Below are 26,433 nucleotides of genomic sequence, written 5' to 3' on the forward strand. Positions count from 1 at the left end.
CAGACCGCCCCCTGGATGCCATTCAGTGTGCCCACCCCCAAGGCCCTATATGTATGTGTCATGTGACAGTAAGTAATGAGAGTGTCTAAGTTGTGATGTATGATTGAGATGCAGGTGGCCACAAGGAGACAGAGGAGTACCACCTCCCCTGCATCCCAGCAACACACCCGCACCCCAAAACCCTACCTGTATGTTGGTGTGATGGAGCGGGAGAAGGGAAGCATTAGGGATGGGGAGGAAATCATTGGAGGGGGCAAGTACCCCCCCTGGAGCCAGCTCCCCGCTGACCCCCATAGGCACCCCCGTTGCCCCAAATCTGCCCAGGGCAGGGGGCCCAGGCCCATCCAGACCGGGGCCCACGGGGCAGCCCACGGCAGCCCGGGCGGCCCACCGGACCCCACAGCAGAGGAAAAACTACCCCCACCCCATCATTCAGTCAACTCCCAGACTACAGAAGACAATAGACACCCAGGTTAAGTCCGTCCTCCGCCTATATTGCCCCCCTGCAGAGTGGATACTGACAGATGGTAACAACGTCCCTACCAGCTAAAGAGGCCACCGGATCCACCGACGCGTCAAAGGCCCCCGCACCAGGGCCGAGCCCAAGCGCATGCACCAACCCACGCTCCCGGCGGCACACCAACCAGGACCCAAGCCCCCCAGGCCCAGCCGGAATCCCAGCCCGGTGGCAGAGCGGCCCCAGAACCCCAAGCCCCCCCCGGACCTACCCCGGAGCAGTACGGCCGCCAGGCCGGCAACCTACGTCCGCCGGCACAGGCCTCCCCAGCAGCGCCGCATGCAGCCGCCAGAAAAACAACACCCAAGAGCCACCAACACCCCATCCAGGCCAGGACCGCAGCCCCAGCGCCGAACCCCCCCAAGAAACCCACCCCTAGGGAACTCCCAGATGCCCCCAGCCCATATGGCCCCCCCCACGGCGACAACAAAAACCAAAGCCGGACAGAACCGTGACCCCCACTCACACTAGGTGATGGAGCTGATCAAAGGAGCCCAGAGAGATTGATCTAATGTGGCAGCAGAAGCTGTTTCAAGACTAATATAGTCCAACAAACGATCTCTATATTGGTTGATATTAAGATTATTTTTATTTTTCCAGTTCATGAGGACAGTCTTCTTAGCAATGCATAAGGCAGTGTAAGCCATGTGGATTGAATTATCTTCTGTAGTGACACCATCTAGGTAGCCCAACAAGCAGACTGATGGAGAGGCTGGAATGGAACATTTAAGACACTTTGATAAGTCTTCACAAATCCTGTACCAGAACCTCTGAACAGGTGGACAGAACCATAGAGCGTGGATATAATTGTCAGGTGTATTGCCTTGACAGTGTGAGCAGTTGTTAGAAGCTGTAAAACCCATCCTGAACATCCGATGACCTGTGTAGTGCACTCTATGCAGGATTTTGTATTGTATTAATTGTAAACTGGGATTTCTAATCAGTTCAAAGGTTTTTAAACATATCTGAGACCAAAAATTATGGTCCCAGCTGACTGATAGATCTGCCTCCCATTTTGTAATAGGAAGCGATACTGATTCATCTATTTTGGAAAGTGTCCTGTATATTTTAGACAGTAATTTAGGGGTTTTGAGATTAAGAAATTCTGCCACACTTGGTGGTATTTGTAATTTGATATGATTAGACTTAAATTTTCTTTTTACTATAGATTTAACTTGTTGATATTCTAAAAATCTGTTCTTGTTAATCCCATATTGTTTAACTAATATGTCAAAGGGAATAAAGTCCGTCCCTTCGAATATATGTTCCAGGTATTTAATACCTTTACAACTCCAATCTGTGAAGTTTATCATATTATTGTTTATTAATAGGTCAGGGTTATTCCAGATGGGAGTACGTTTGCATGGGATTAGTGAAGACTCAGTCATTTTTAGAAACTCCCACCATGCTGTCAGAGAAGAGCTGATACTGATGCTTTTGAAGCATACGTGTCGTTTGATGATCAAGCTAATGAATGGCAGATCCGAAATCTCTATATTATTGCATAATGCCTGTTCTACATCTAGCCAAGGCTCGTCTAAGAGCGTGTGTTTTAACCACCCTGAAATGTGTTGAAGCCTGTTAGCTAAGAAGTAGTGGTGAAAGTTAGGCAGATCTAGTCCTCCTTTATCCTTGGTCTTTTGCAGCGTTTTTAAGCTAATACGCGGGGGTTTACCTTTCCAAAGGAATTTAGAGATGGAGGAGTCCAGAGATCTAAACCAGTCAGGTGATGGTTTGCTCGGGATCATTGCAAATAAATAATTAATTCTTGGCAAAACCATCATTTTAATTGAGGCGACTCTTCCCATGAGTGATATGGGTAGAGATTTCCATCTGGCTAGATCATCTTCTACCATCTTTAAAAGTGGGATGTGGTTTAATTTAATTAAATCTCCCAACCTAGGTGAAACATTAATACCTAAATATTTAATATTTCCGGATTGCAGTGGAGTGGAAGAGTTCTGGAAGGAGCAATTAATTGGAAGAACTGTAGATTTTAACCAGTTTATTGAATAATCTGAGACTCTTGAGAAAGAGTTTATTAATGTAATTACCTCAGAGAGAATGGTTTGTGAATGCTGAAGAAAAAGTAACACATCATCTGCGTAAAGACTGACTTTATGTTCTACATTCTTGCATTTAATGCCTTTAATCACTGTAGCCTGTCTAATTGCTGCTGCTAGTGGTTCAATAAAAATTGCAAACAGTGAAGGGGAGAGGGGGCATCCCTGCCTGGTGCCCCTCTTAAGACAGAAGCTGGAGGATGTTTGGTCAGTTGTCCTAACACATGCTGTTGGAGAGTTATATAATATTTTTAACCAGTTTATGAAAGAATTTCCAAAACCAAATTTGTGTAGAACTGCAAATAGAAAATTCCAGTTAACCCTATCAAAAGCTTTTTCTGCATCTAGAGACAATATTGTAGTTTGAAGGTTTTTATTGCATGAATAATCCATCAAGTTAAGTAACCTACGTGTATTTGTTGAGGAGTGCCTCCCTTTTATGAAACCAGTTTGGTCGGGATGAATTATGAGAGGAGTTATCTTCTCTATTCTTTTTGAGAGAGCTTTGCAGATTATTTTAATGTCCGGATGCGTCTCTCACCGGTTGGGGTGCAGTCATGAGTGGCCACCCCGCCCGTGGTCTGTGGAGCAGTCGCCATCTCACTTGGCACATCAACTGCCTGGAGATGCTGGCCGTGTTTCGAGCGTTGAAACACTTTCTCCCAGACCTAATAGGCCACCATGTGTTGGTTCGCACCGACAACACAGCGGTGGTCTATTACTTCAACCACCAAGGAGGTCTGTGTTCGCGCCCCTTATACAAGCTGGCGCACCAGATCCTTGTGTGGTCCCAGGACAAACTCCTCTCGCTGAGAGCGGTTCATGTTCCTGGGCATCTCAATATGGGAGCAGACATCCTGTCGAGGCAGGGGCTGAGGCCCGGGGAATGGATGCTTCACCCCAAGGTGGTGAAGCAGATTTGGAGAGTTTTTGGCCAGGCTCAGGTGGACCTCTTCGCGACTCAGGAGAATGCGCAATGTCCATCCTCCAATCCGGAGCTCCCTCCACGAGGAAACTGTACACCCTGAAGTGGAAACTTTTCACTTCATGGTGTGGAGACCACCAGCAAGACCCAGTTAACTGCCCAGTTGGTACAGTGCTGGAGTTTCTGCAGGATCGGTTCTCTGCAGGGTTAGCCCACTCCACCCTGAAGGTATACGTGGCGGCTATTGCGGCCTACCACACCCTTCTGGGTGGCCCCTCAGTGGGTAGGAACCCCTGGTTTCAGGTTTCCTCCACGGTGCGCTGAGGCTAAGGCCTCTGACCAGGTGTAGCTTTGCTGTGTGGTGATTTGGTTGCTATTCCATAACTTTGAGTCCTCTGTACCCCCCCCTCTATTTGGGGGTCAAGGCTCACTCCTCTCGAAGTATGGCCTTCTCGTCAGGATTTCCCTCTCTGACATTTCAACGCTGCGGGTTGTTCCATGCCTCTCACTTTCATGAGATTCTCGGTCTTATTTATGCCACTTTGGGCTCCTTTTTTCTCTCGTCCTAGCTGTGCTCAGTGATACACACTAGGCAGGGATTTGAAAGTCTGGCAGCGTGGGCATATCGTTCCCCTAGCGTTTTCGGACGCAGCTCGAGTTCCCGAAGGGGAACGTCCCAGGTTACGTATGTAACCATGGTTCCCCGAGGGAACGAGACGCTGCGTCTCGAGCCATACTTCCGGCATCCCTGCAGCGCTTGCTTCTCTATTTAGAAGCTGCCGGCTGCATGCACCGCACATGCTTTAAGCTCTCTGGTCTCTACGTCACCCCGCCTGTGACGTCTCGCTTTTCCATTGGACTGTTTGCACACGTGTTTCAGAGCGTGGTCACGCTGGAGGCGTTCCCCTAGCGTTTTCGGACGCAGCGTCTCGTTCCCTCGGGGAACCATGGTTACATACGTAACCTGGGACGTTTTTTAATGTTTTAAAAGAAGTCTGTCATGGTCAGCAAGGCTATATTGATTTCATTAAAAATACGGTTAACAAAAAATAAAGTAAAAACAGGAATATTGTGAAATATTACTGTAAAATAACCATTTTCTACTTGAATGTACCTTAAAATATAGTTTATTCCTGTGATAGCTGAATTTTCACTGTAGTCTTCAGTGTATCATAGTCTTTCAAAAATCATTTTAATATGCTGATTCACAGCTCAAATGCATTGTTATTATAACAGTTTAATATTGTTGTGGAATCTGTGATTTTTTTTGGGGGGATTCATTAAATAATAGAAAATTCAATAGAACAGCATTTGCTTGAAACTGTTATCTTTTGTAACATTATAAATGTCTTTAAAAATAAAGAAATAAATAAAAATTTTACTTGCCCCAAACTTTTGAATGGTAGTGAATAAAAAAGTAAGCAAAAATATGTTTGTTTGTTTGTTGTTAACAATGGAATAATATTTAACAATGGAAACTATTTTTTATATTATATTATCATGTTTAATATTGAACAGATGAGCCACCAGCTGTGAAAAAGAAGTGCACTTAATTGCATTAAACGTGTGCTTGTAGTGTATATACAGATACGCAAGTATATTTTTAAGGAAAGTATAGGCATGCTATAATAGCACACATGATCCATTACGTAACCAGATTCCAAAAATTAAGTATTAAATTACATTTTAAAATACTCATAATCAAACTACAGTTACTTTTTTTTATTAATTACATGGTTACACATTATTCACACAATAGCACTAAACTATCAGTAAACAAATGAAATATTTCATTTCTTTAGTAAGTATTTTATTTTGATTGTTGTTTTAAAATGCCTTATTTTAATTTGACATTTTTATGATTTAATTATTAGCTTTTTGAACCCCTTGCAGTTCCTTCACGAACTCCAGTTTGGGAAACCCTGATAATGTAATGTTTAATGCACTTATTTTTTCTTACTGTTTGTATTTTTATATCAGTATGGTACAAGATTATCCTATTAAATTAATGTGATAAACGAGTTGGGTCAAAGTAATCTAAAAGTAGTCTGATTATATTACCTAAATGTAAAATGGCTTACTTTACTAATTACAATTTTTGTCATGCAATTTGGAATCAGTAACAGACTGCGATTTGTAATTAATCTACCCATATTTGCCCATTGCTGAGCCCAGTTTTCTATTATGAGATTTTTTTTGTTGTTTTTTTACCTGAGGTACCACCATTCTGCGTTGTAACGTTCAGGTGGTGTTTGACCACTAAACACACCCCAGCGCCACTGATCAATGAGGTATCCAAAAGGAAGGAAGGCGATCTTTTCCAAAGCCATCTTCAACAGGTAGTTGATGTCACTCTCTATAGAATATCAAAGACGTAATTATAATGTCATTATTGTAGGTTTACATGATGAGTATATCATTCTGAATGTCTTTCACCTACCAGCATCATCAGTCACTTGGTCCAGGAGTCCGATGGTGTGGAGATGTTTGGGTGTGGACACAGACAGAGACAGCACATCCCCTACAGCCTCATGGAAGCCAGGATTGGCTCCACCACGGTAGCTGACCGGCTGGTCTTTGTACTGAAGGTAATATTCAATATGGCCCATCTCGTGATGCACGGTGAAAAGCTGCTCCATGGTCACAGTGGTGCACTGTTTGATTCTGTCAGGGATCACACATTTCGCTATATTACTTAAGAATATATTTGATGGTGATTTGTTTAATTTTCTTTTTTATAGTACAGTAATTCCTGCCTATTCCTCCCAATCCCTTCCAATATTTTGAAACGACTAATTAAGAACAAAGATGAGGATAATACACAAACATCAGATACCCTGAAACACAGTTTGCCACTGTGCAACAATATGAATGACTTCACTGAGATATGATTAACATACCTGAAGTCTTTGCGGTTGTAGAAGTCCCAGGCAGAGGCATGGCAGACCACATCCCTTCCATCAGTGGGTTTCTCCAGCATGGACTTGTCCCAAAACTCAGGAGGCATTTCGATCAAACCCAGAGAGGTGAAGAACTCCTCGGACACCCGGAACATATGAGTAGCATTATAACCCTGTGGATACAAATGACTTTATCACTCTCTGGAGCGCTTAGGGTGTTGTTCGCCCATCAGGATGTAGTTCTGTTTGCATACTTTATCAACCATTGTGTGTGTCACATCTATACTGGGCTTGTCAGGAAAAGGGACCATCATGTTGTAGATGTTGTTCCACGTTTGTGACCACATGTTGCCTGAAATAGAAACCATACACAATGAGAACATCACCGCAAGCACCCAAACTTCCTTCTCAGCAATCGCAAATATTTCGAATTTCAATTGTTATATATGACAATCACAATGTAGAAAACAAATACATTTAACCGCATGAACCGAACCGTGTTGTTACGCAAGAGTCCGTAAGAGAAAATAATACTTGAATTTATAAAAATGACCCCATTCAAAAGTTTACACAGACTTGATTCCAAAATCGACAGAGTATTTTTAGTGTCTTTCGCACTGATCTAAAAAAAAAAAAGTGAGCTGGTCTCGCTGGCATGATCGTCGACCCCAGGGAGTTAATACTGTGTTGTTACCTGAATGATCCACAGCTGTTTTGTTTTGTTTTTTAATGATAGTTGTTCATGAGTCCCTTGTTTGTCCTGAACAGTTAAACTGCCTGCTGTTCTTCAGAAAAATCCTGCAGGTCCCACAAATTATTTGGTTTTTCAGCATTTTTGTGTATTTGAACCATTTCCAACAGTGACTGTATGATTTTGAGATCCATCTTTTCACACTGAGGACAACTGAGGGACAATTATCACAGAAGGTTCAAATGCTCACTGATGTTCCAGAAGGAAAACACTGCATTAAGAGTATGGGGGTGAAAACTTTTGAAAAAAACATTTTTCTTATTTTGCCTAAATATCATATTTTTTCATTTAGTACTGGCCTTCAGAAGCTACAGAAGATACTTGCATGTTTCCCAGAAGACAAAATAAGTTAAATTTACCCTGATCTACAAATTCTTAATGCATCACGTTTCCTTCTGGAGCATCAGTGAGTGTTTGAACCTTCTGTAATAGTTGCATATGAGTCCATCAGTGTGAAAAGATGGATCTCAAAATCATACAGTCATTGTTGGAAATTATTCAAATACACAAAAATAATGAAAAACCAATTAATTTGTGGGACCTGAAGGATTTTTTTTTGAAGAACAGCAGGCAGTTAAACTGTTCAGGACAAACAAGGGACTCAAGGTGTATGTAAACTTTTGACTTCAACTGTACAGTAAATGCAGTCTAAATGTCTTTTCATGTCTACGTGGGCACTTTTTGGCCATAGTATACTAAAATGATATTTTTTGCTGTATGTCAAAAATCTGGCTTTGTAAAACTAGTTGTGTAATTACATTAATAATACACCATCTTTAATCATTCATAAATTTGTATTTTTCACAATCTGATGAATTTACCCAGGAGGTGGGCGGGGATGGGACCCTTGAGGTTGATGTATTTAGAACCGTAGTAGTCGTAGAGCTTTCTGCGGACAAAGGCGTGCAGGTTTTGGTAGAGAGGTTCCAGCTGTTTAAACAGAGTCTCTAGGTCTTGCTCAAAGGTTGGAGAGTCGTACCAGGAACGCCAGTAATCGCCTGTATCTTTAAAGCCTGAGGAGAACAGATAAGAGCAATGGGGCGTCAAATCTGTCTTTATCTTTCTCCAGTCTCCAATCATCCAAAAGAATTACTCACTCACCGTCCATCTTTGATGCGCTGTTGCTGAGCTCCACAAACTGAGGGTAGAGGGATCTAAGTGGAACCCCTGAAGCATTGTGCCAGCCTTCCCAGGCATACAAAAGCTTTTTATAGCTTCTTGAAGTAGCCATGATATCTGTGAGCTCTAAAAAAACACATAAAAAATGTAAATGCATAATTAAAGGAATAGTGCACTCAGAATTTGTAGTTAAGATGTAAAGTTTGTGCCTTAATCAGAACAGTTTTGGAGCAATATTATGGATAGATTACTTGCATTTTTAGCAACATGTTGAAGTTAAAAATGCCTTAATGATGGATTTGTTTCTTACAAACTTGCAGCTTTTTGCTCCATGTTAATTTAGTATTATTTTGATGTTTTTATCAGCTGTTTAAACTCTTATTCTTCGGCACCCATTCACTGCAAAGGATGCATTGGTGAGCAAGTGATGTAATGCTGCATTTCTCCAAATCTTTTCTGATGAAGAAACAAACTGATTTACATCTTGGATGGCCTTAGGGTAAGTACATTTTCAGCAAATATTCATTTTCAATGCTGACTCTGTAGTAAACAGCTTCTTGTTCAATATTTAGGTTGTGCTGAGTGTTGCAGATAAGCCCCAGATGAAGAAAGGGCGTTTGTTTACAACTGTGTTCCGGATTTTTGTGGTTCACAGAAACTAAATCAGTGCAGTTTCTCAGAAAAAAGCCTTAAACGGAATCTTTTAGGAGCACAGGATACAACATGTTGATTTTAGCTTTGGATCATATGCTGGATCCATGAAGTGGAGGATAGAACCAGTAGGCAAGAGTTAATGGACATCAGATAGAAGTTAGTTCTGTGTATTTATACAGAGTTAGAGTTATTGCTGTTTGTTTGTGGCTTTTCGTGTACATGTATTTGGAGATGGAAAAAAACACACATCCGTTGCAGTTGTAAGTAAGTTCTGTCCACATGAATGAAAACACTGTTAGAACAAACATGTGATTTCACCCAGAGAAGCAGTTAACAGATAGTTTTGGGTTTTGAATATTACAGAGATTAATGATGTTATTAGCAGATGTGAAACTGTGTTGTGACATGGTTGTAACGGTGCACTCTTCAGATAAAAGCAACCTTTCAAGATGAGCTAAACACTTTAAGTACAATGTTCTGTTGGTTAGGCAACAAAAATCGTTAACCTAACAGTGTTAATGTAAACAAACATTTAGTAAAAGTAAATGTTGAGAATAAGGCAAGTGAGATCAAGTGGTAGGGATTTTACAAGAATTCTTACTTAAGGTTACAATTAGGTCACATTTTATTTTAAGGTCCAAATTTTCACTCAGTAGAACTGCCTGCTTATTATTTGCTACTTATTAATAGCTAGTTGTTAAGTTTAGGTATGGGGTTAAGGATTAAGGGATCTAAAATATGCATAATAAGGCATTAATATATGTACTAATAAACAGCCAACACGCTAGTAATATTCATGCTAGTTAATAGTGAGAATTGGTCCTTAAAATAAAGTGTTACCCAGAGTTATATATGGGGTGTGCTTATATATATATATATATGTAGTCTACGATAGTAATTGTTGTTATGACACGAAGAGTACAGTTTTTTTTTTTCTCCAAATGTCAGCATGATTGCAAATGTGGTATTGATTTGATGAACAGGGCTGTGTTTCTCAAAAGCATTGTAAACCTAAGTTCATCATAGCTCCATTGATGACAGTGGTTCCACGACCAACTTAGGCTTAGGATCCTTTTAGGAAACGCAGCCCAGTTCAATAATCAAAAATTTAGTATCAAGTGACTTACATTTTAGACACAGCAGTTCTTGTTTTTGCTGTCTTTAGACAACGAAACCACAGCAGAACCGTTTTGCATCTCTGAGCAACACATGATGGTATTTCGTTACTAAATCAGTCAGCATTTTGAACGAATCTGTTGAATGAATGACTCAATGACTCACTCATGCAGTGATTTGCCACCAACTACTGGTGATTTTAGGTTTATTTTTAAAGTGCATTTCCCTTTTTTCCCTCAAAATCATTTCAAATATCAGTATTCAACATTTTTCATTTTAAAAATCAAAACATTAATTATGAATTTGTAACTGCAGGTTAACTGCATTCATGTCCTGCATTAATTAGGCCATGTAAATGCATCTAAATGCCACTTCAGGTGCAGATTCTGTGCCACCTTTGCATTACAAACACGAATTTTGATACTGATTTCATTTGACTGGTAACAGCCCTATGGTGTCTTACTATTTGAATTTATTGGTTACATTTAAGAATTTGACACAAAAGATGATGCATAAATTTAATTAGGTTCTAAAAGGTTAGGGGAAAAAAGGCTAATTTCTAATTTCACAGACAAAATCATTCACTACTGTATGTTTACTAGAGATTTTGTTGGCAGAACAAAACTGAATGAGTTCTTTTTTATTTTTAACTATTCTGTAAAAGCAATACCATACTCTCAATCAGGCTGCTGTCCTCAGTCATGTAATCCGTCTGCAAATGTGTAATTGCTACTTTTGCTTACTCAGTTGTGATTAGTGTTCTTTAATTTCTAGCTTGTTAACCATTCTCATGCAACAAGTCTAAAAACACAATTCCTTTGTTGTATCCCTGTTGAAAAAATAGCATATGGTGGTTAGGTATGTTTTGAAGCATGGCAGCAGGTTTAAGCTGGATCTGATCTGGTTTTAAGATAGTTCTGAACTGGTTGTAAACTGGTTATGAGCTGGTTTAAGCGGGGGTGTGTTTCCCAAAACCAACTATAGTCGCAAGTTCCGTCGTTACCAATAGAGTTCAATAGACCTAACCACCATAGTTAGCTAACGATGCTTTTGGGAAACGCACCCCTGGTCAGGTGTTGATCCTAAGATGGTCCTTTTCAGCTAGCTGCTCTTTAGGACGAGCTCAAACCAGCTAATGACCAACTAAGGACCAGCTTAGCTTAAACCAGCTCAAACCAGCTGCCTTGCTTCAAAACATACCTAACCAGCAAATGCTGTTTTTTTTTCAACAGGGATTGCAAGCACTTCTACTTCCTTTAGTATATGCGTGTGTATTTTCAACTTCATTTTGACCCTTACTGACACACATCAACAAAGTGTTGGAAGCGTTTCTCACCAGGCTCCAAAGACCAGCATTTCTCTGCAGGGGGACACACCTGTGCCTTTGAGTAGATGCTGTCCATCTGGCTCAGAATGGTATTGTACTAAGAAAACAAAGAGAGCGATCAAAACACGTCTTGATGTGTCTTCAGTAGCTCTTCTTCCACAGCTCCAGCAGTCAACTCACCCGCTCTCTCTCTGCGGTTGGGAGATTGGCGGGTCCCAGAACATTAATCTTACTGATGAGTTTCTTCAGGTCTGGGTTAACGAAGGTGTCCATGAGAGCATCACTGAAGAGAGCCTTTGCTTTTTGACCCCATGCTTCTGTGAAAGCCTGCTCTTCCAAAGATGCAGCAACCTGAAGGAAACAATAAAGAGAGTCTGATTATTCCAGTGGTCATTATTAATGAGACAGACTTTCACAAAAATATCATGTGGTTAATTAAATTGGTTTTCAGCATTTCATGAAATGCAAAGTGATCAGTCAGTAATAATAGTAACAAACATTTCTGAAAACAGTGCTAATTTGCAGTTCAGTAAGTGAGTCAGAAGATGTTGATTCAGCAAATGCTCTAATCATTTTAGTTAATTGTAGGATTTGTCAGACTGATTCAATCCCATAACTTTTTCTTTTAGAGTTTTAATTGAGTTAGTCATTAAATGAACAGGCTCATAATACTCATTTATTTAAGAATCAGACTAGCCTACACTAGACACATTGCAGATTTTTGCTTAACACAAAAAAAAGTTGATGTTTTTTTCAGGAATTTGAAAGCATAGCTTGTGTTGTATGTTTTTAATTCACTAAAAAGAACCATCTCATAAGAATCATTTGTTCAGACAACACTAGTCACAATGAATCTTTTCGCTTCACAAAAAAATAATCGCTTATAAGCGGAATTTGTTTGTGAATTGGAAAGTAATGGTTGTGTTGTAAGTTTTTGATTCACTAAAAAAAGAACCAGCTCATAAGATTAATTTGTTCGGAAATCAGACAACACTAGTTACACTGAATCTTTTTGCTTCCCTAAAAAGAATCACTTATAAGCAGAATTTGTTTGTATTTTGGAATGCAGTGGTCACATTGTACGTTTCTGATTCACTAAAAAAAATAATCATTTGTTTGGAAGACAACACTAGATGCACTGAGTCTTTTTGGTTCACTAAAAAGAATCGCTTTTAAGTGGAAAATGTTTGTGAATTGGAATCTAATGGTCATGTTGTAAGTTTTTGATTCACTAAAAAAAGAATCAGCTCTTAAGAGTCATTTGTTTGATTCTTTTTAGTGAAGCAAAAAGGTTCAGTGCGCCTAGTGTTGTCTTCCAAATGAATGACTTTGATTCTTTTTAGTGAATCAAAAACATTCAATGTGACCATTGCATTCGAAATCACAAATTATGCTTAGAAGTGATTCTTTTCAGCGAAGCAAAAGTAGTACAGTGAAGAGATGACAGGAAAGCATTAGGTGGAGAGAGGGGAGCAGGATCGGCAAAGGACCTCAAGATAGGAATCGAACTCGGAAGCAAAAAGATTCGCTTATAAGTGGAATTTGTTTGTGAATTGGAATGTAATGGTGATGTTGTATGTTTTTCATTCACTAAAAAAAAAAGCCCGCTCATAAGAGTCATTTGTTTAGACATCAGACAACAGTAGTCACACTGTATCTTTTTGCTTCACTAAAAAAATAATCGCTTATAAGCGAATTTGTTTGTGAATTGGAATGTAATTGTCATGTTGTATATTTTTGAATTACTACAAAAAGAATCAGCTCAAGAGTCATTTGTTCAGAAATCAGACAACACTAGTCACACTGAATCTTTTTGCTTCGCTGAAAAGTATCACTTATAAGCATAATTTGTTTGTGATTTGGAATACAATGGTTACATTATATGTTTTTGATTCACTAAAAAGAATCCGCTCATAAGAATCATTTGTTCAAAAGACAACACTAGTCGCACTGAGTCTTTTTTTGTTTACAAAAAAAAAAAAATCACTTCAAATGAAATTTGTTTGTGAATTGGAATGTAATGGTAATGTATGTTTTTCATTTACTAAAAAAAGAGCCAGCTCATAAGAGTCATTGGTTCAGAAATCAGCAATTCAAATAACCAGGCCTGCAAATGCAGTTTCTTGTTGATGAATTGTATGTATTTCAGTCAATTTAATTATGTAGTCTTGAGTTAGCAGTTATTGCATGTGCTCTGACTAAGCCTGATGCTTATGTGGGAGAAATGGGTTTGAGTCTTAATAACTTTGTCAAGTTCTCATATCTCTTTTCCTTCCCATGATTTTCTGTTCTCTCTCTGCATTCTCTGTTGATAATCATTTCTTGCTCTCCCTCAGTCATAGAACAGTTTCAAGTTTCTTTCATTCTTGTTATGTTTTCAATAAGAGCTTGAATTGCTTTTGCAGCAACAAGGGGTGAAATGAAGTGACTGAGTTCACACCATCCATCAATTTATTCTTTGGGTCTTGACAGGAAATAATTTCTTCTGGGGAAAATTTATTTTGGGGAACACGAACAGCACCTGAAACAATCCAGACTGAGGTATAAAGCACCTGCTAGCTCATATGCCATAAAAACAGTGTAGTGTGCCTGCTGTGGAGAGACTTTTAGTTGTGTCAGACATCATTGAGCTGAGAATGTGGCTGTATTGTCAGGGACAGTGATTTCTCCCACACTGTGTGTATTCGACAGACTTAGGTCTTGTGTTGGGTGAGGGATGTGGGGATATAGAGGAGAAATTGGATATTTGTCCAAGCATTGAGCTTCCCAACAGGATTTCAAAGCTTTATGAAAGATTTACATGTTCTTACAAAAGAAGATTTGGAGGAACGTTGGTAAAGAAACAGTTTTGGTGACCACTGGCCTCCACTGTTTGGCCAAAAAATACTACAAAGTAAAAATATACTGGATATTTTTTATGTTCTGCAAAAGAAAGAAAATCATAATGTATGGAAGCCTGTTTCCATCACTAAATAAAAAAAAAACATTTAATTGTGACATCTCACACTTCTGACTTTTTTTCTTGCAATTGCAAGCTTACATCATGCAATTCTGACTTTTATTTCTCAGAATTGCATAATACAAGCTCGCAATTCTGACTTTTTAATCCGAATTGCAAGATATAAACTCACAATTCTGAGAAATGAAGTCAGAATTGCAAGATATAAACTTACATTTCTGACCTTTTTTCTCAGATTTGTGTGATATAAAGTAGCAGTTATGAGAAAAAACTCAGAATTCCAAGATATAAACTCACAATTCTCACAGAAAGTCAGAATTGCAAGATATAAATTCACAATTCTGAGAAATAAAGTGAGAACTGAGATTTAAACTCACAAATGTGACTTGTGAAGTATCTGGTAATTTTGGCCTTGTAACATGCAATTGCAAGTTAAGTCAAAATTGTGAGATATAAACTCGCAAATTCTGAGAACATATCAGTCTTTTCCTCCTCAGAACTGTACTTTATAACTCGCAATTGCGATTTTGTATCTCACAAATCACAAAAATATCAGAATTGCAAGAAGAGTCAGAATTGTGAGATTCTCATACAATACTTTTTTGTTTTTTTCTTGCAAATGCAAGTTCGTATCTTGCAATTATAATTTTTTTTCTTGCAATTGTAAGTTTATATCATGCAGTTCTGAGAAAAAAGTCAGAATTGCGAGTTTATTACACAGTAGCTTCATAGCTTCAATTGTGAAAAAAGTCAATTTTAAGAGTCAGAATTGTGAGATAACTGTTTTTTTTTTCTTGCAAATGCAAGTTTGTATCTTGCAATTATGATTTTTTTCTTGCAATTGTTTATATCATGCAGTTTTGAGAAAAAAGTCAGAATTGTGAGTTTATATCTTGCAATACTGACTTTATAACTTGCAAATGTGAATTTATATCTCACAGTTCTGAGAAAAAAGTCAGAATTGCGAGTTTGTATTATGCAATTGCTTCAAATGCGAGGGAAAAAAAAGTCATGAAATGACCTTAACCTAATATTTTATTGGGGTTCCATAATAATGTTTTAGAATGATATGAGGGTGAGTAAATTATGACAGAATTAATTTTTTGGAGAACTATCCCTTTAAGACAAAAATTCTTTACACAAAGTTTAGTCTATTCAAAACCAATGTTTGAAGCATGAATGGCTTCTCAAAAGTTAATTAATCAAAATCTGATTCGTTTTCTGAACTGTGAGTTATTATATGTAGCGATCTACGTTTACTTCAGGATGTTAATCTTAAAGCAAGATTTTTACTAATTGTTAATTGTTCAGAAACAGAATTCTCTAGGAAACACAAAACACCATTAGTGTGGCACACAACAGTAAAATAATGCAATAAACGTGAACTACATGATTCCACAAAAACAACAACAACTATACATAATTTTAAATAGAATATTATCAATTCCGCATCGTCACACAAAGTTTCACCAGAACCGTCTTGCCTTTAAATAAATAAATCGTTTTAACAATATTTAGCCTTTCATACACATGTATGGTGTTATTATATGTAATATGTGACCATGGACCACAAAACCAGTCATAAGGGTCAATTTTTTGAAATTGAGATTTATACATCATCTGAAAGCTGAATAAATAAGCTTTGTATCGATGTATGGTTTGTTATGACAGGACAATATTTGGCTGAGATACAACTACTTGAAAATCTGGAATCTGAGGGTGCAAAAAAATCAAAATACTGAGAAAATCACCTTTAAAGTTGTTCAGATGAAGTTCTTAGCAATGCATATTACTAATCAAAAATTAAGTTTTGATATATTTACAGTAGGAAATTTACAAAATATCTTCATGGAACATGATCTTTACTTAATTTCCTAATGATTTTTGGCATAAAATAAAAATCAGTAATTTTGACCCATACAATGTATTTTTGGCTGTTGCTACAAATATACCCCAGCGACTTAAGACTGGTTTTGTGGTCCAGGTTCACATATAATTTTTTGGTATAAATTAAAGGGGGTTTATATTCTTTACTTCCAAAAAAATGTATAAAAAATACAATATATCATAAAATAAATGATTATTTAAAAAATGTTTAGAAGTAAGTTTACATAAAATAATTTGTATATATTTTAAATATTTTAAGGCAACAACAGGGGTTTAATCTAGCATTTTTACATTCTTTTTCTGTTAAAATTCCTAACATTTTTAGTGTACATTCTTCCTAAATGTTTATTGTATCCTGGTCTTGGGTGCGTCACTCTTTCTTGATGTTTTACGGCGTCCTGCTGTGGACGTTTTGACCCCAGCATCCCTTCTCTGTTATGATAACCGCAGGGCGCGATGACCCTGTCACAGCGGTTGCGCTCATTAGCTCATGGGGTGATGTCTTTGTTGACCTGAGTGAAGATGAGCTTCCATCACTGATTAACAAGCTGGTGACGTGCATTTATCTCCATTATCTCGCATCCTTTTGGTTTTCCTCAGAGATAAAGACAGCCAGCTTCTTGTTTTTTCACCTCTCCTTCCAAGGTCCCATTTGTTCTGTCATGTTTATGTAAGAATGTGATGATAAGTCAGAATGGGGTGCAAGGTTCAAGGCTTGACATGTACAAGTAACATCTTAACGACTTGCAAATGACACTATAAAAAGGGAGATGAGCTTTAGAGCTCAATCTTGTGTGTGCCTGGCTCCCTGCAAACCTCCTTAAACACTTCCCTCTCTTTAATCGGCAGATGTTTGATGGGTATGGAATGTGAGTTTCCCGAGCAGATTGTACTCGTTTTCCACCTCATTGTGTCTTTGAAGGATCTAAACTGTTTTTAAAGGGCCTGCTTGTGCTCTTTTCTGAGAGTTTTATTTTTGGAAGCAAATTAAAAGACCTCTTGACTGTTTGATCTGATGTGCTGACTGGCCTCACTTGATACAGAAATGAAATTATGGGCTACACATAGCCAGTCTGCCACAGAAAGAGAGCATTTCTTATGTATGGGAGTGGCATGGCAGTAAAGAGGATTGTGGAATTCGCTGCATGAATAATGCAGACCCTAGGGATGCATTTACATAAACAGTTCTGATTTTTTTACAGACATCTGGCACAGATCAGATTTTTGGCATCTGATTGAGGCCAATTTCAAATGTGGTTCTACTGCTGTATACTATAAATAATTCAGTGGCTTTGCGAGTATCACAATAATAAAAAACTATATAACCTTAAGTAAATCTCTAAATATCACTAAAGTTCGACATCTAACAGTTTACTTCATGAAAAGAAATTAGTGTTTGACTAATGAATTATGTTTTTTTGTTAAAGTTCAGTCAGAATATTTGAGAATGGAGAAGATCTATCTATCAGGGCTAAAATTAGGGTAGAATATTAATATTCAGTGGTGTGTGTTGGCCTTGGTGTTTTTAAGTTTTTTTATAAATCAAATGTAAATTTATGTTCTTGTCATATTTTCTTGGTTAAAACGAACAATATTTGAAAAAAAAAAAAAAAAAAAAAATAATAATAATAATAATAATACTTGTACTTTTTTACGTTAATTATGTAATCAATATTCCATTTATAAATCTCATCAAGTTAGTGTTTTTAAGCATTTTTAATTTATTCTAAAATAATAACTCAAGGCAGTAATTTGTAATTTATACAATATATTTTATTTGTGAATGTACAGTTAAAAAGTTTACAAACACCTTGCAGAATCTGCAAAATGTTAATTATTTTACCAAAATAAAAGGGATCATACAAAATGCATGTTATTTTTTATTTAGTACTGACCTGAATAAGATTTCACATAAAAGACGTTTACATATAGTCCACAAGAGAAAATAATAATTTATAAAAATGACCCTGTTCAAAAGTTTACATACGCTTGATTCTTAATACTGTGTTGTTACCTGAATGATCCACAGCTGTGTTTTTTATTTAGTGATAACTGTTCATAGAGTCCCTTGTTTGTCCTGAACAGTTAAACTGCCTGCTGTTCTTCAGAAATATTCTTGAGGTCCCACAAATTTTTCAGCATTTTTGTGTATTTGAGCCCTTTCCAACAATGACTGCATGATTTTGAGATCCATCTTTGCACAATGAGGATAACTCAGGGGCTTGTATGCAGTTTTTACGGAAGGTTCAAATGCTCACTGAAGCTCCAGAAGGAAAAACGATGCATTAAGAGCCGGGGGGTGAAAACTTTTGAACAGTATGAAGGTGTGTACATTTTTCTTATCTTGCCTAAATATCATATTTTTTTCCATTTAGTACTACCCTTCAGAAACTACAGAAAAATACTTGCATGTTTCCCAGAAAACAAAATAAATTTACCCTGATCTTTAAATTTCAAAAGTTTTCACCCCCAGGTTTTAATGCATTGTGTTTCCTTCTGGAGTATCAGTGAGCGTTTGAACCTTCTGTAATAATATGCATTTTATATGATCCATCTTATTTTGGTAAAATAATTAACATTTTGCAGATTCTGAAAGGTGTATGTAAACATTGAACGTCTACTGTGTGTTCAGCTATTTTTTAATAGTTAAATTTTAAGTATTTTAAATTTTTCAGTCATCAAAGCTCTGTAAATATTATTCACAGACACAGAGATTTACTTTAAATTTCACCAAGCTGATTACTCAGTAAAAACTCCCACAGATCATGTTTCACACCATTTTTAAGTCGTTTTGATGTAACAAAGTGGTTATATCTATGTGTGTGAGCTGTTTACTTACTTTTTTAATTAGTCTTCCCCTTAACACCAATATATTGGTTATTCAAACAGTTTTGTGTAAAGGCGGGATTTATTGCATGAACCAGTCACAGCTGATTATAACTAGTCATATCCTATCCTAGTCATATGATATGATATCCATCATATTGCGATGGAGTCATTGCCTCCTCTCATGTGACTTTCCCCCATTCATTCTCAGTTACCCCCCACCAAAGTGACAGCGCACTTTAAGGGGTCTGTTAAAACTCATTGGGCTCAGGGGAGATGACAGAGATGTGGACTACGTGGATGCTGCCACGTTTGCATGCAACATTTGCCGCACCACGGTTCATTTGGGGTCATGGCTTCCCACACAAGTTTTCAATGACGAAATCCAAGTTTTTCTTATCTAATTTCATTTGCAGACATAAGCAGCTTCTCGCCTGTGTTATTCTAAATCGCTGCAGTCATCAACAGTGCCTGAAAAGCACATCAGCATATGCTGCATTAGCATAACCTCTCGTCAACCATCTGTTGAATGCACACCATCAAGATGCCTACGGTCATGATGACTGCTAAAACAAAAATACCTGCTCCAGCAACCATGAGCGGCATCCTGTGACCACGGCCTCTGAGGAATGAGTGCGACGGGCGTGTTGCTTTGATACAGTGCTGCTTTATCTTCATACGCAATCAGGGTGAGTCCCACTCACAGCAACAACCTGGCCTCACGCCCGCCGCCTCCGGTAGAGATTGCCGAAACGGAGGCTCTTTGATCACCTCGTTTGATGTGTCTGAAATAATAGACATCACACCAGGCGTCGCTCAGGTTCTGCCCAGCTCTCTATCAACTCTTTTTTACGGCTTTTATATTGTTGAGGTTTGGTTTAGATGTCTAACAGTGAGTTTGAGCTGTTAGCGGTGCCAGCACCCATTTGAAAAGCTGCGTGCAAGTGTTGAGACAGCTGTGAAACCGTGTTGAGACAGCTGTCTGAAGGAGGCGTGTGTATGTGTGTGTGTGTTTGAGCAATGATGACCACCTCGCCTTTGCATTTATCACACTGGCATCTTTTTGTTCACAGTCTGTATTAACTTCTATTTTTCTGTGTTGAAATTAACTGAAGTGCATTTTGTTAAAATATGTTATTGGCTGATATGTTGGTAAGTCTTTGCAATAATGTCTCATTAGCTTAAGTAAGTTAATCCATTAAAGGCATAGTTCACCCTAAAACGAAAAATCTGTCATCATTTACTCACCCCTCAAGTTGTTCCAATCCTGTTGGTAATTAAACAGTTGCTGGTAAACACTGAAGTTCATAGTATGCAAAGCAGTCAAAAGTTTTTGAACAGTAAGATTTTTAATGTTTTTTAAAGAAGTCTCTTCTGCTCACCAAACCTGCATTTATTTGATCCAAAGTACAGCAAAAACAGAAAAAATTGAAATATTTTTACTCTTTAAAAAAACATTTTCAGTTTCATTAGTCATCAGTCTTTAGTGTCACATGATCTTTCAGAAATTCTAATATGCTGATTTGCTGTTCAAGAATTTTGTTAATATTATCAATATTTAAAACAGTTGAGTGCATTTTTTCAGGGTTCTTTTATGAATAGAAAGATCAGAAGATCAGAATTTATCTGAAATAAAAAACTTATGTTACATTATACACTGTACCACTGTGGAGTCAGTATAATTTTTGGGGGGCAAGACATGATATAAATTAATGCTTTTATTTAGCAAGGATGTTTTAAATTGATCAAAAGTGATGATAAAGACATTTATAATGTTACAAAAGATTTCTATTTCAGGTAAAAGCTGTTCTTCTAAACTTTCTATTCATCAAAAAACAGAAAAATTCCTGCTCAACTGTTTTTAACATAATAATGATAATAATAAATGTTTTTATAAAAATTCAGCTTTGAAATCACAGAAATAAATAGCATTTTAAAATATATTTTTAAATATAAATAGAAATCAGTTATTTTAAATAGTAAAAATATTTCAGAATGTTACTGTTTTTGCTGTACTTTGGATCAAAAAAAAAATAAAATTCTTACAGTTTGACTGGTGCTGTGTATATATAATATTTTTATGTTATAGTATATATATATAATTAGTCTTTTATTATTGGGATTGTTTGATTACCAGCATTCTTGAACAGAAAAAACTACATTTATACAGACTCTGAACAACGTGAGGGTGAGAAAATGATGACAAAATTATTTTTTCTCAATTTTGGGATGAATTATACCCTTAACTAACAATGATAAATACATTTATTACTGTAATTTATCTTTGCTAATGTTAGTTAATAAAACCACATTTGTTCATTGTTAGTTCATGTTCTCATGTCCGGTAAATAATATTAAGGTACTTTTGATTTGATTTTATTAATGTATTGATTTTAATCATTAGAAAATGTAATAATTAACATGAACTAAGATTGATAAATGCTTCAGAAGTATTTCAAATGTTATCAAATATAGTTAACTAATGTTAACAAATGCAGATTTACTGTAAAATGTTACCTTTCTATTAAATTTATTGTTGTCAGTATTGAATTTTTTTTTTTTTTTTATGTTTAGATGACTTTCGTCTTTGTCAAACACTCACTAGACGTTGATTGTTTTTAACATCACACATGATTTAAAAAAGAACTGTTAATTGTAATCTTAAGCATATCTCAGAATTAGTAATAATATTTTGTGCCATGTTATTAATATTGTGAAATTGATTTGTTGCATGTATGGTTGAATTGTGTGTGTGTGTGTGTGTGTGTGTGTGTTATTTTCAGTTTAGACAACACAGTGTTTTAGAATTTGTGTTGATTACGGAGAATGTATCTCCTATAACATTGTCCATAAAATAATTATCGGCTTATCTATATTGGCGATTGAAAATATGATCTGATTGCATGACACGATTGAGACTTTGCACTATGAAATGCACAACACTTGACACCAAATGACATTTTAACATCTCAATTGTTTCTCCTTGACAGCACTGATACCAGCCTGTCTGCACTGAATTTAAGTCCCACATCTATGCCCACCCATAAAACCCTTCTTCTTCCACCGGTCCAGTCTAGTTTGTTAAACTTCTTGATTCTGTCTAGGACTCTAGACCTTCCTCCTCAGCTAGTCCCATCCAGCTAATGAGGCTGCTTCTTGGTTTCACAGTGGTCCTCGATTCCTCCGTTTCACCTTGTTCCTTCAAGCCAGTGATAATGTCTGGTCCTGGCTGTCTTGGTTTCCACCATCCTCCATTCCTCAGGCTCCACCATGGATCTCCATCCATCTGGTTCTGCCATGGTGATCCGTTTCACTGTAGACTTTTCTCGTTTGCTGGCTCCTCCATGGGGGTCTCCAGCTGTGAAGTGGTCCCTAGCCTCCCTCCCACTGAGTTTCATCATCACTTTCCCCTCCCATTTCTTCGTTTTCGGTGTTAAGGATCTGTCTGCGTCACGTCTTGTTTGGTTTAATTCCTGTTTTCTACAATAAGCATGTCTTTGGTTGTTTCTGTGGTTTCTGATTAGTCACATTTATGTCTCGTTTACTTCCTACGTTTACTTCCTACTTATTCCAGTTTATGTATAAATAGCACTTTTTTTGCTCATTGTGTTTCAGTCGTCTTTTGCACAAAGCTGTGCATTTACCTTTACCTTTTGGATCATTTGGAATTCTTGGATTACCTTCTTGTGTTTATTAATAAATACCTGCTGCATTTAGATCCTTCACGCAACTTGCCCTGTTTGCAGCTGTTACCGTATGTCAGTTGTTTAATTTTTCACATCTAAGAATTATGTCTCAAAAGCTGAGAAACAGCAAGAAAATGACACATGCTTGTGGTCTTATAATGATTAGTCACATCCTTAACACAAGTGTTACACTTCAGCAGTATGTTACTCAATAATCTCACAATTCTTGCTCCCTCACTGTAGTGAAACTTTACAGGAGTCCTAAAACGATTTACAACTAATCATAAGACAGACAATAAAAACCCAGTAGTAAGTTGTTCGGTTATTACAGGCTGTCATTGAAATGGCTGATGGCAAAAAAGGCTTTATAGCAGAACCACGCTGCCTAAATTCAACCGTTCCACATGGAAGGCAATCGTGGATCATATTACATCAAGTTTTGTGCAGTTGTACCTGTTAGACTACAAGCAGTATTACTAGGTGTCTGTAAAACACATAGATGTCACAGTACCTGCAGCTGCGAATTGTGATCTGTCAGGTTGGTGTTGTAGTTCCAGCTGGCCTCTGTGCTGAAGTAGAAGACCTCTTCGGCAGTTGCGTTGTAGTCTCTCACGAAGCTCTCAGCCCCTGCTTCTGTCGTAGGATAATCCCCCGGCATCCACTCGGGTTTCAGAGCCGCGCTCGTGCTGATGAGAGTCAGCAGCACCACTGCCCGGTACATAATGGACCACAGCTGCAAAGTGAGGAACGAGAAAAGTGCAGGAATGAAAGTTCACGGGGGAGCCGTCTGGACACGTTCACTGCTGGATGCTCCTGTCCAGTGGTTGCTTTCTATCTGTGTCCTTCCTTCCCCCTTTCCCCTTTTAATCAGGCACAGAGCAATCACAGTCGGCTCTTTTAAGTGCCAGTTTAACCCAGCCCTCCCTCTCTCTTGAAAGATACACACAGTTGCTCTCGTTCTCTCTCTCTGTCTGTCCCTCCTACTTTCTCCTTCCTTCTCTCTGCCAGGCTTTCCCTCTACCTTTAACTTTTTCTGGACACCCTGATTTCTGTAGAAAGCAAAATGAGTTCTTAATTTCTCTAAGACAGCAGTGAAATTCTCAGACATTGGTAATGTTTCATGCATATTATAAAACATCTTAAACAGTGTCTCCAACTACTGTATGTTAAGGTTTCCAAGACTTTCAATCTAAAGTCTGGTTTTGAAATCAAAGATATCATTGTTCTTCTAAGAACAAATGATCATTCATTTTATAGCTCATGTTAATGTATGAAAGTATTTTTATTAAAGAGAAAAAATGTCATTTTCAAATGTCATTTCAGTCACCATTTATTATTACTCTTTCATCTTTGGAACATTATTTTGAAGATTGTTATTGTCTTCTGTGGAACATAAAAAAAATAGAATGTTTTATTTTTATTTTAAACATTTTATTTTTAAAAAAATGTTTTTTGTCCATGTAACAGATTTGAAATGACATCATAGGAAGTAAATGATGATGACAACATTTTTATTTCTGGATGAACTGTCCCTCTGACTTTAAATAATTTCCTTGTTTTGAATAGGTTTGCAGTAAATTTTTAGTTAAATATTTTAGTTTACTATAAATTTTTGTCAGTACGCTCAGCAGTCCACTTTAACCATATTTCAAAGTCCGTAACAGTGATTACATAATTGCACAATTATAGAATTACGAACGTTTTTTTGCATCAGATTCCCCGAAAGAAATTTTCTGTGAACACTTCTTAAAAGAACCATTCTTTTTCTTATCTAACAAACCTTTTTCCACTATAAAGACCCTTTTGTGAAATGAAAAATGTCCATTGATGTTAAAGGGCTCATCGGATACCCATTTGCATTTTGACGCATTTATGTAGATATGTAGGGAGGCGCATTTCCTTCACAAACAAATGCAATCCACTGCATCTTCAGTGGCTCAGATGTCGGGACTTAATGATGACCACAATGTTCATTATTACATCCAGCAAAACAACACCTCAGTTGCTCAGTCGGAGATATTGTTGTCTAATTTACATCCCTGCTCCGGCATCGAAACAATAGAGGTCGGACTGTGTCAGCTGATCTGAGGTAAGACGCTCATGTCAATAAACTATCGTGGGAGCGGCCTCTGTCGGTGTGACGCCACACCAACAGGGATCTGAGGATGGTTTGATTTGAAAAAGGAGATATTATTTTTACAGATTAATTAAAAACCACTGCATGGATTTTTATCATTATAGGGTAGATGTGTACATACACTGCCAACACACATTAATGTTCAAATAACATGTAAAAGTGAACTTTGCATCCGATGACCCCTTTAAAGGTTCTTCATGGAACCATAAGCAACCTAAGAGTGCGAAGATGTACTTACTGGATCAAAATGTACTCTTTAGTTCAACTAAATGAGTTTAAAGTGTTCACTTTTAGAATAAAAATTTCCTGACAGTTTACTCACCCCCATGTCATCCAAGATGTTTATGTTTGTCTTTCTTTAGTCAAAAAGAAATTAAGGTGTTTGAGGAAAATATTCCAGGATTTTTCTATATAGTGGACTTGGGGATCAGCGGCTTGAAGGTCCAAATTGCGGATTTAATGCAGCATCATAGGGCTCAACATGATCCCAGCCGAGGAATAAGGGTTTTATCTAGAGAAACGATTGGTCATTTTCTACAAAAAAAAATTCAAATTAAATACTTTTTAAGCAAAAATGCAATGTGTGTCCGTGAATTCACGCATTACATAATCAAGTTGGAAAGGTCACGTGTAGTTGTTTCTTCGTCTGTGTACTCCGGTTCTAGGTGCAAAACTCATTTTCTCCTTGAACTTCTAAATTGTCTAACATCGTTGTTTTACCTTTTTTGTAAAGGATGTTTGACTTTGTATACACTGGGTCAGTACTTTCGCCAACGTCACACGTGTTCCAATGTGATTACATAATGCGTGAAGTTGCGCTAGTGCAGGACAAGTACTTGTTGTTTAAAATGTATATAATTTTTTTTCATGATTTCGCTTGACAAGACCCTTATTCCTCATCTGGGATCGTGTAAAGCCCTTAGAAGCTGCATTAAAACTCTAATTTGGACCGTCAACACGCTGATCGCCGTTGAAGTACAGCATATGGAGAAAATTCCTGGAATGTTTTGCTCAAAAACCTTAATTTCTTTTCAACTTCTGCTTTGTCTGGCTTTGTCTTTTCTGAAGACTTTTCTGAAGCATTACTGTTGCTGTTGTAGATGATCCTGCAGACTGAGGAGATACAGAGCACAGCTGCCAAGCTCCAGCTCCTCAGTGATTGTTCAATCAGTAATTCTTTGGAGAGAGGGAGAATGTAGCTTTCTATTCACTAAGAATGTAGTGATAGATAAGTGAAATGGGAAGATGAGGTTTAAATAGCTTCTTACATTACAATGATTACATCTGGAATTTTGCATGAAGAGCTCTGAAGAGTCTTTTCTTAGCATAAAGAATGTCAAGTATTTTATTATTTATACAAACCAAAACCTATTCCTTTGGGCCACTGTAGCAAACTCCCTGCAAGGCGAGTCAGTCATCTTGGTGGCCAAAAATGAGTTGTAAACAAGATTATTGAAGTATGTTTTACAAGAATATACTAGTTCAGTCTTATTTCATTCTGTTTCTTGGCGACACTTTGTAATTATTTGTAAAATTAACTAGCAATTTCTGAGTGAAAAATGTTAT

The 26,433-nt window shown here is 37.5% G+C and overlaps 1 protein-coding gene across 1 annotated transcript; it reads right to left on the reverse strand.

The window, feature by feature from the left end:
- Window positions 1-5,691: 5,691 nt before the first annotated feature.
- Window positions 5,692-23,610, reverse strand: LOC127173942 (angiotensin-converting enzyme). Its single transcript, XM_051124047.1, has 9 exons — window positions 23,242-23,610; window positions 11,553-11,723; window positions 11,382-11,469; window positions 8,258-8,401; window positions 7,978-8,169; window positions 6,660-6,757; window positions 6,406-6,578; window positions 5,946-6,169; window positions 5,692-5,861 (listed from the first exon to the last, which is right to left on the reverse strand). The coding sequence occupies exons 1-9, from the start codon at window positions 23,449-23,451 to the stop codon at window positions 5,713-5,715; spliced, it is 1,449 nt and encodes a 482-aa protein (XP_050980004.1). The 5' UTR covers window positions 23,452-23,610; the 3' UTR covers window positions 5,692-5,712.
- Window positions 23,611-26,433: the final 2,823 nt, after the last annotated feature.

This window comes from Labeo rohita, chromosome 12, assembly GCF_022985175.1.
Source record: "Labeo rohita strain BAU-BD-2019 chromosome 12, IGBB_LRoh.1.0, whole genome shotgun sequence".
Taxonomy (NCBI): domain Eukaryota; kingdom Metazoa; phylum Chordata; class Actinopteri; order Cypriniformes; family Cyprinidae; genus Labeo; species Labeo rohita.

Coding starts and splice junctions, on each gene's coding strand:
- LOC127173942 (XM_051124047.1), bottom strand. CDS start 23,451: ATGTACCGGGCAGTGGTGCTGCTGACTCTCATCAGCACGAGCGCGGCT. Junction 8,402..11,381: donor ATGCTGGTCTTTGGAGCCTG/GTGAGAAACGCT, acceptor GTGTTTTTTTAG/AGCTCACAGATATCATGGCT. Junction 6,170..6,405: donor TACAACCGCAAAGACTTCAG/GTATGTTAATCA, acceptor GATCCCTGACAG/AATCAAACAGTGCACCACTG.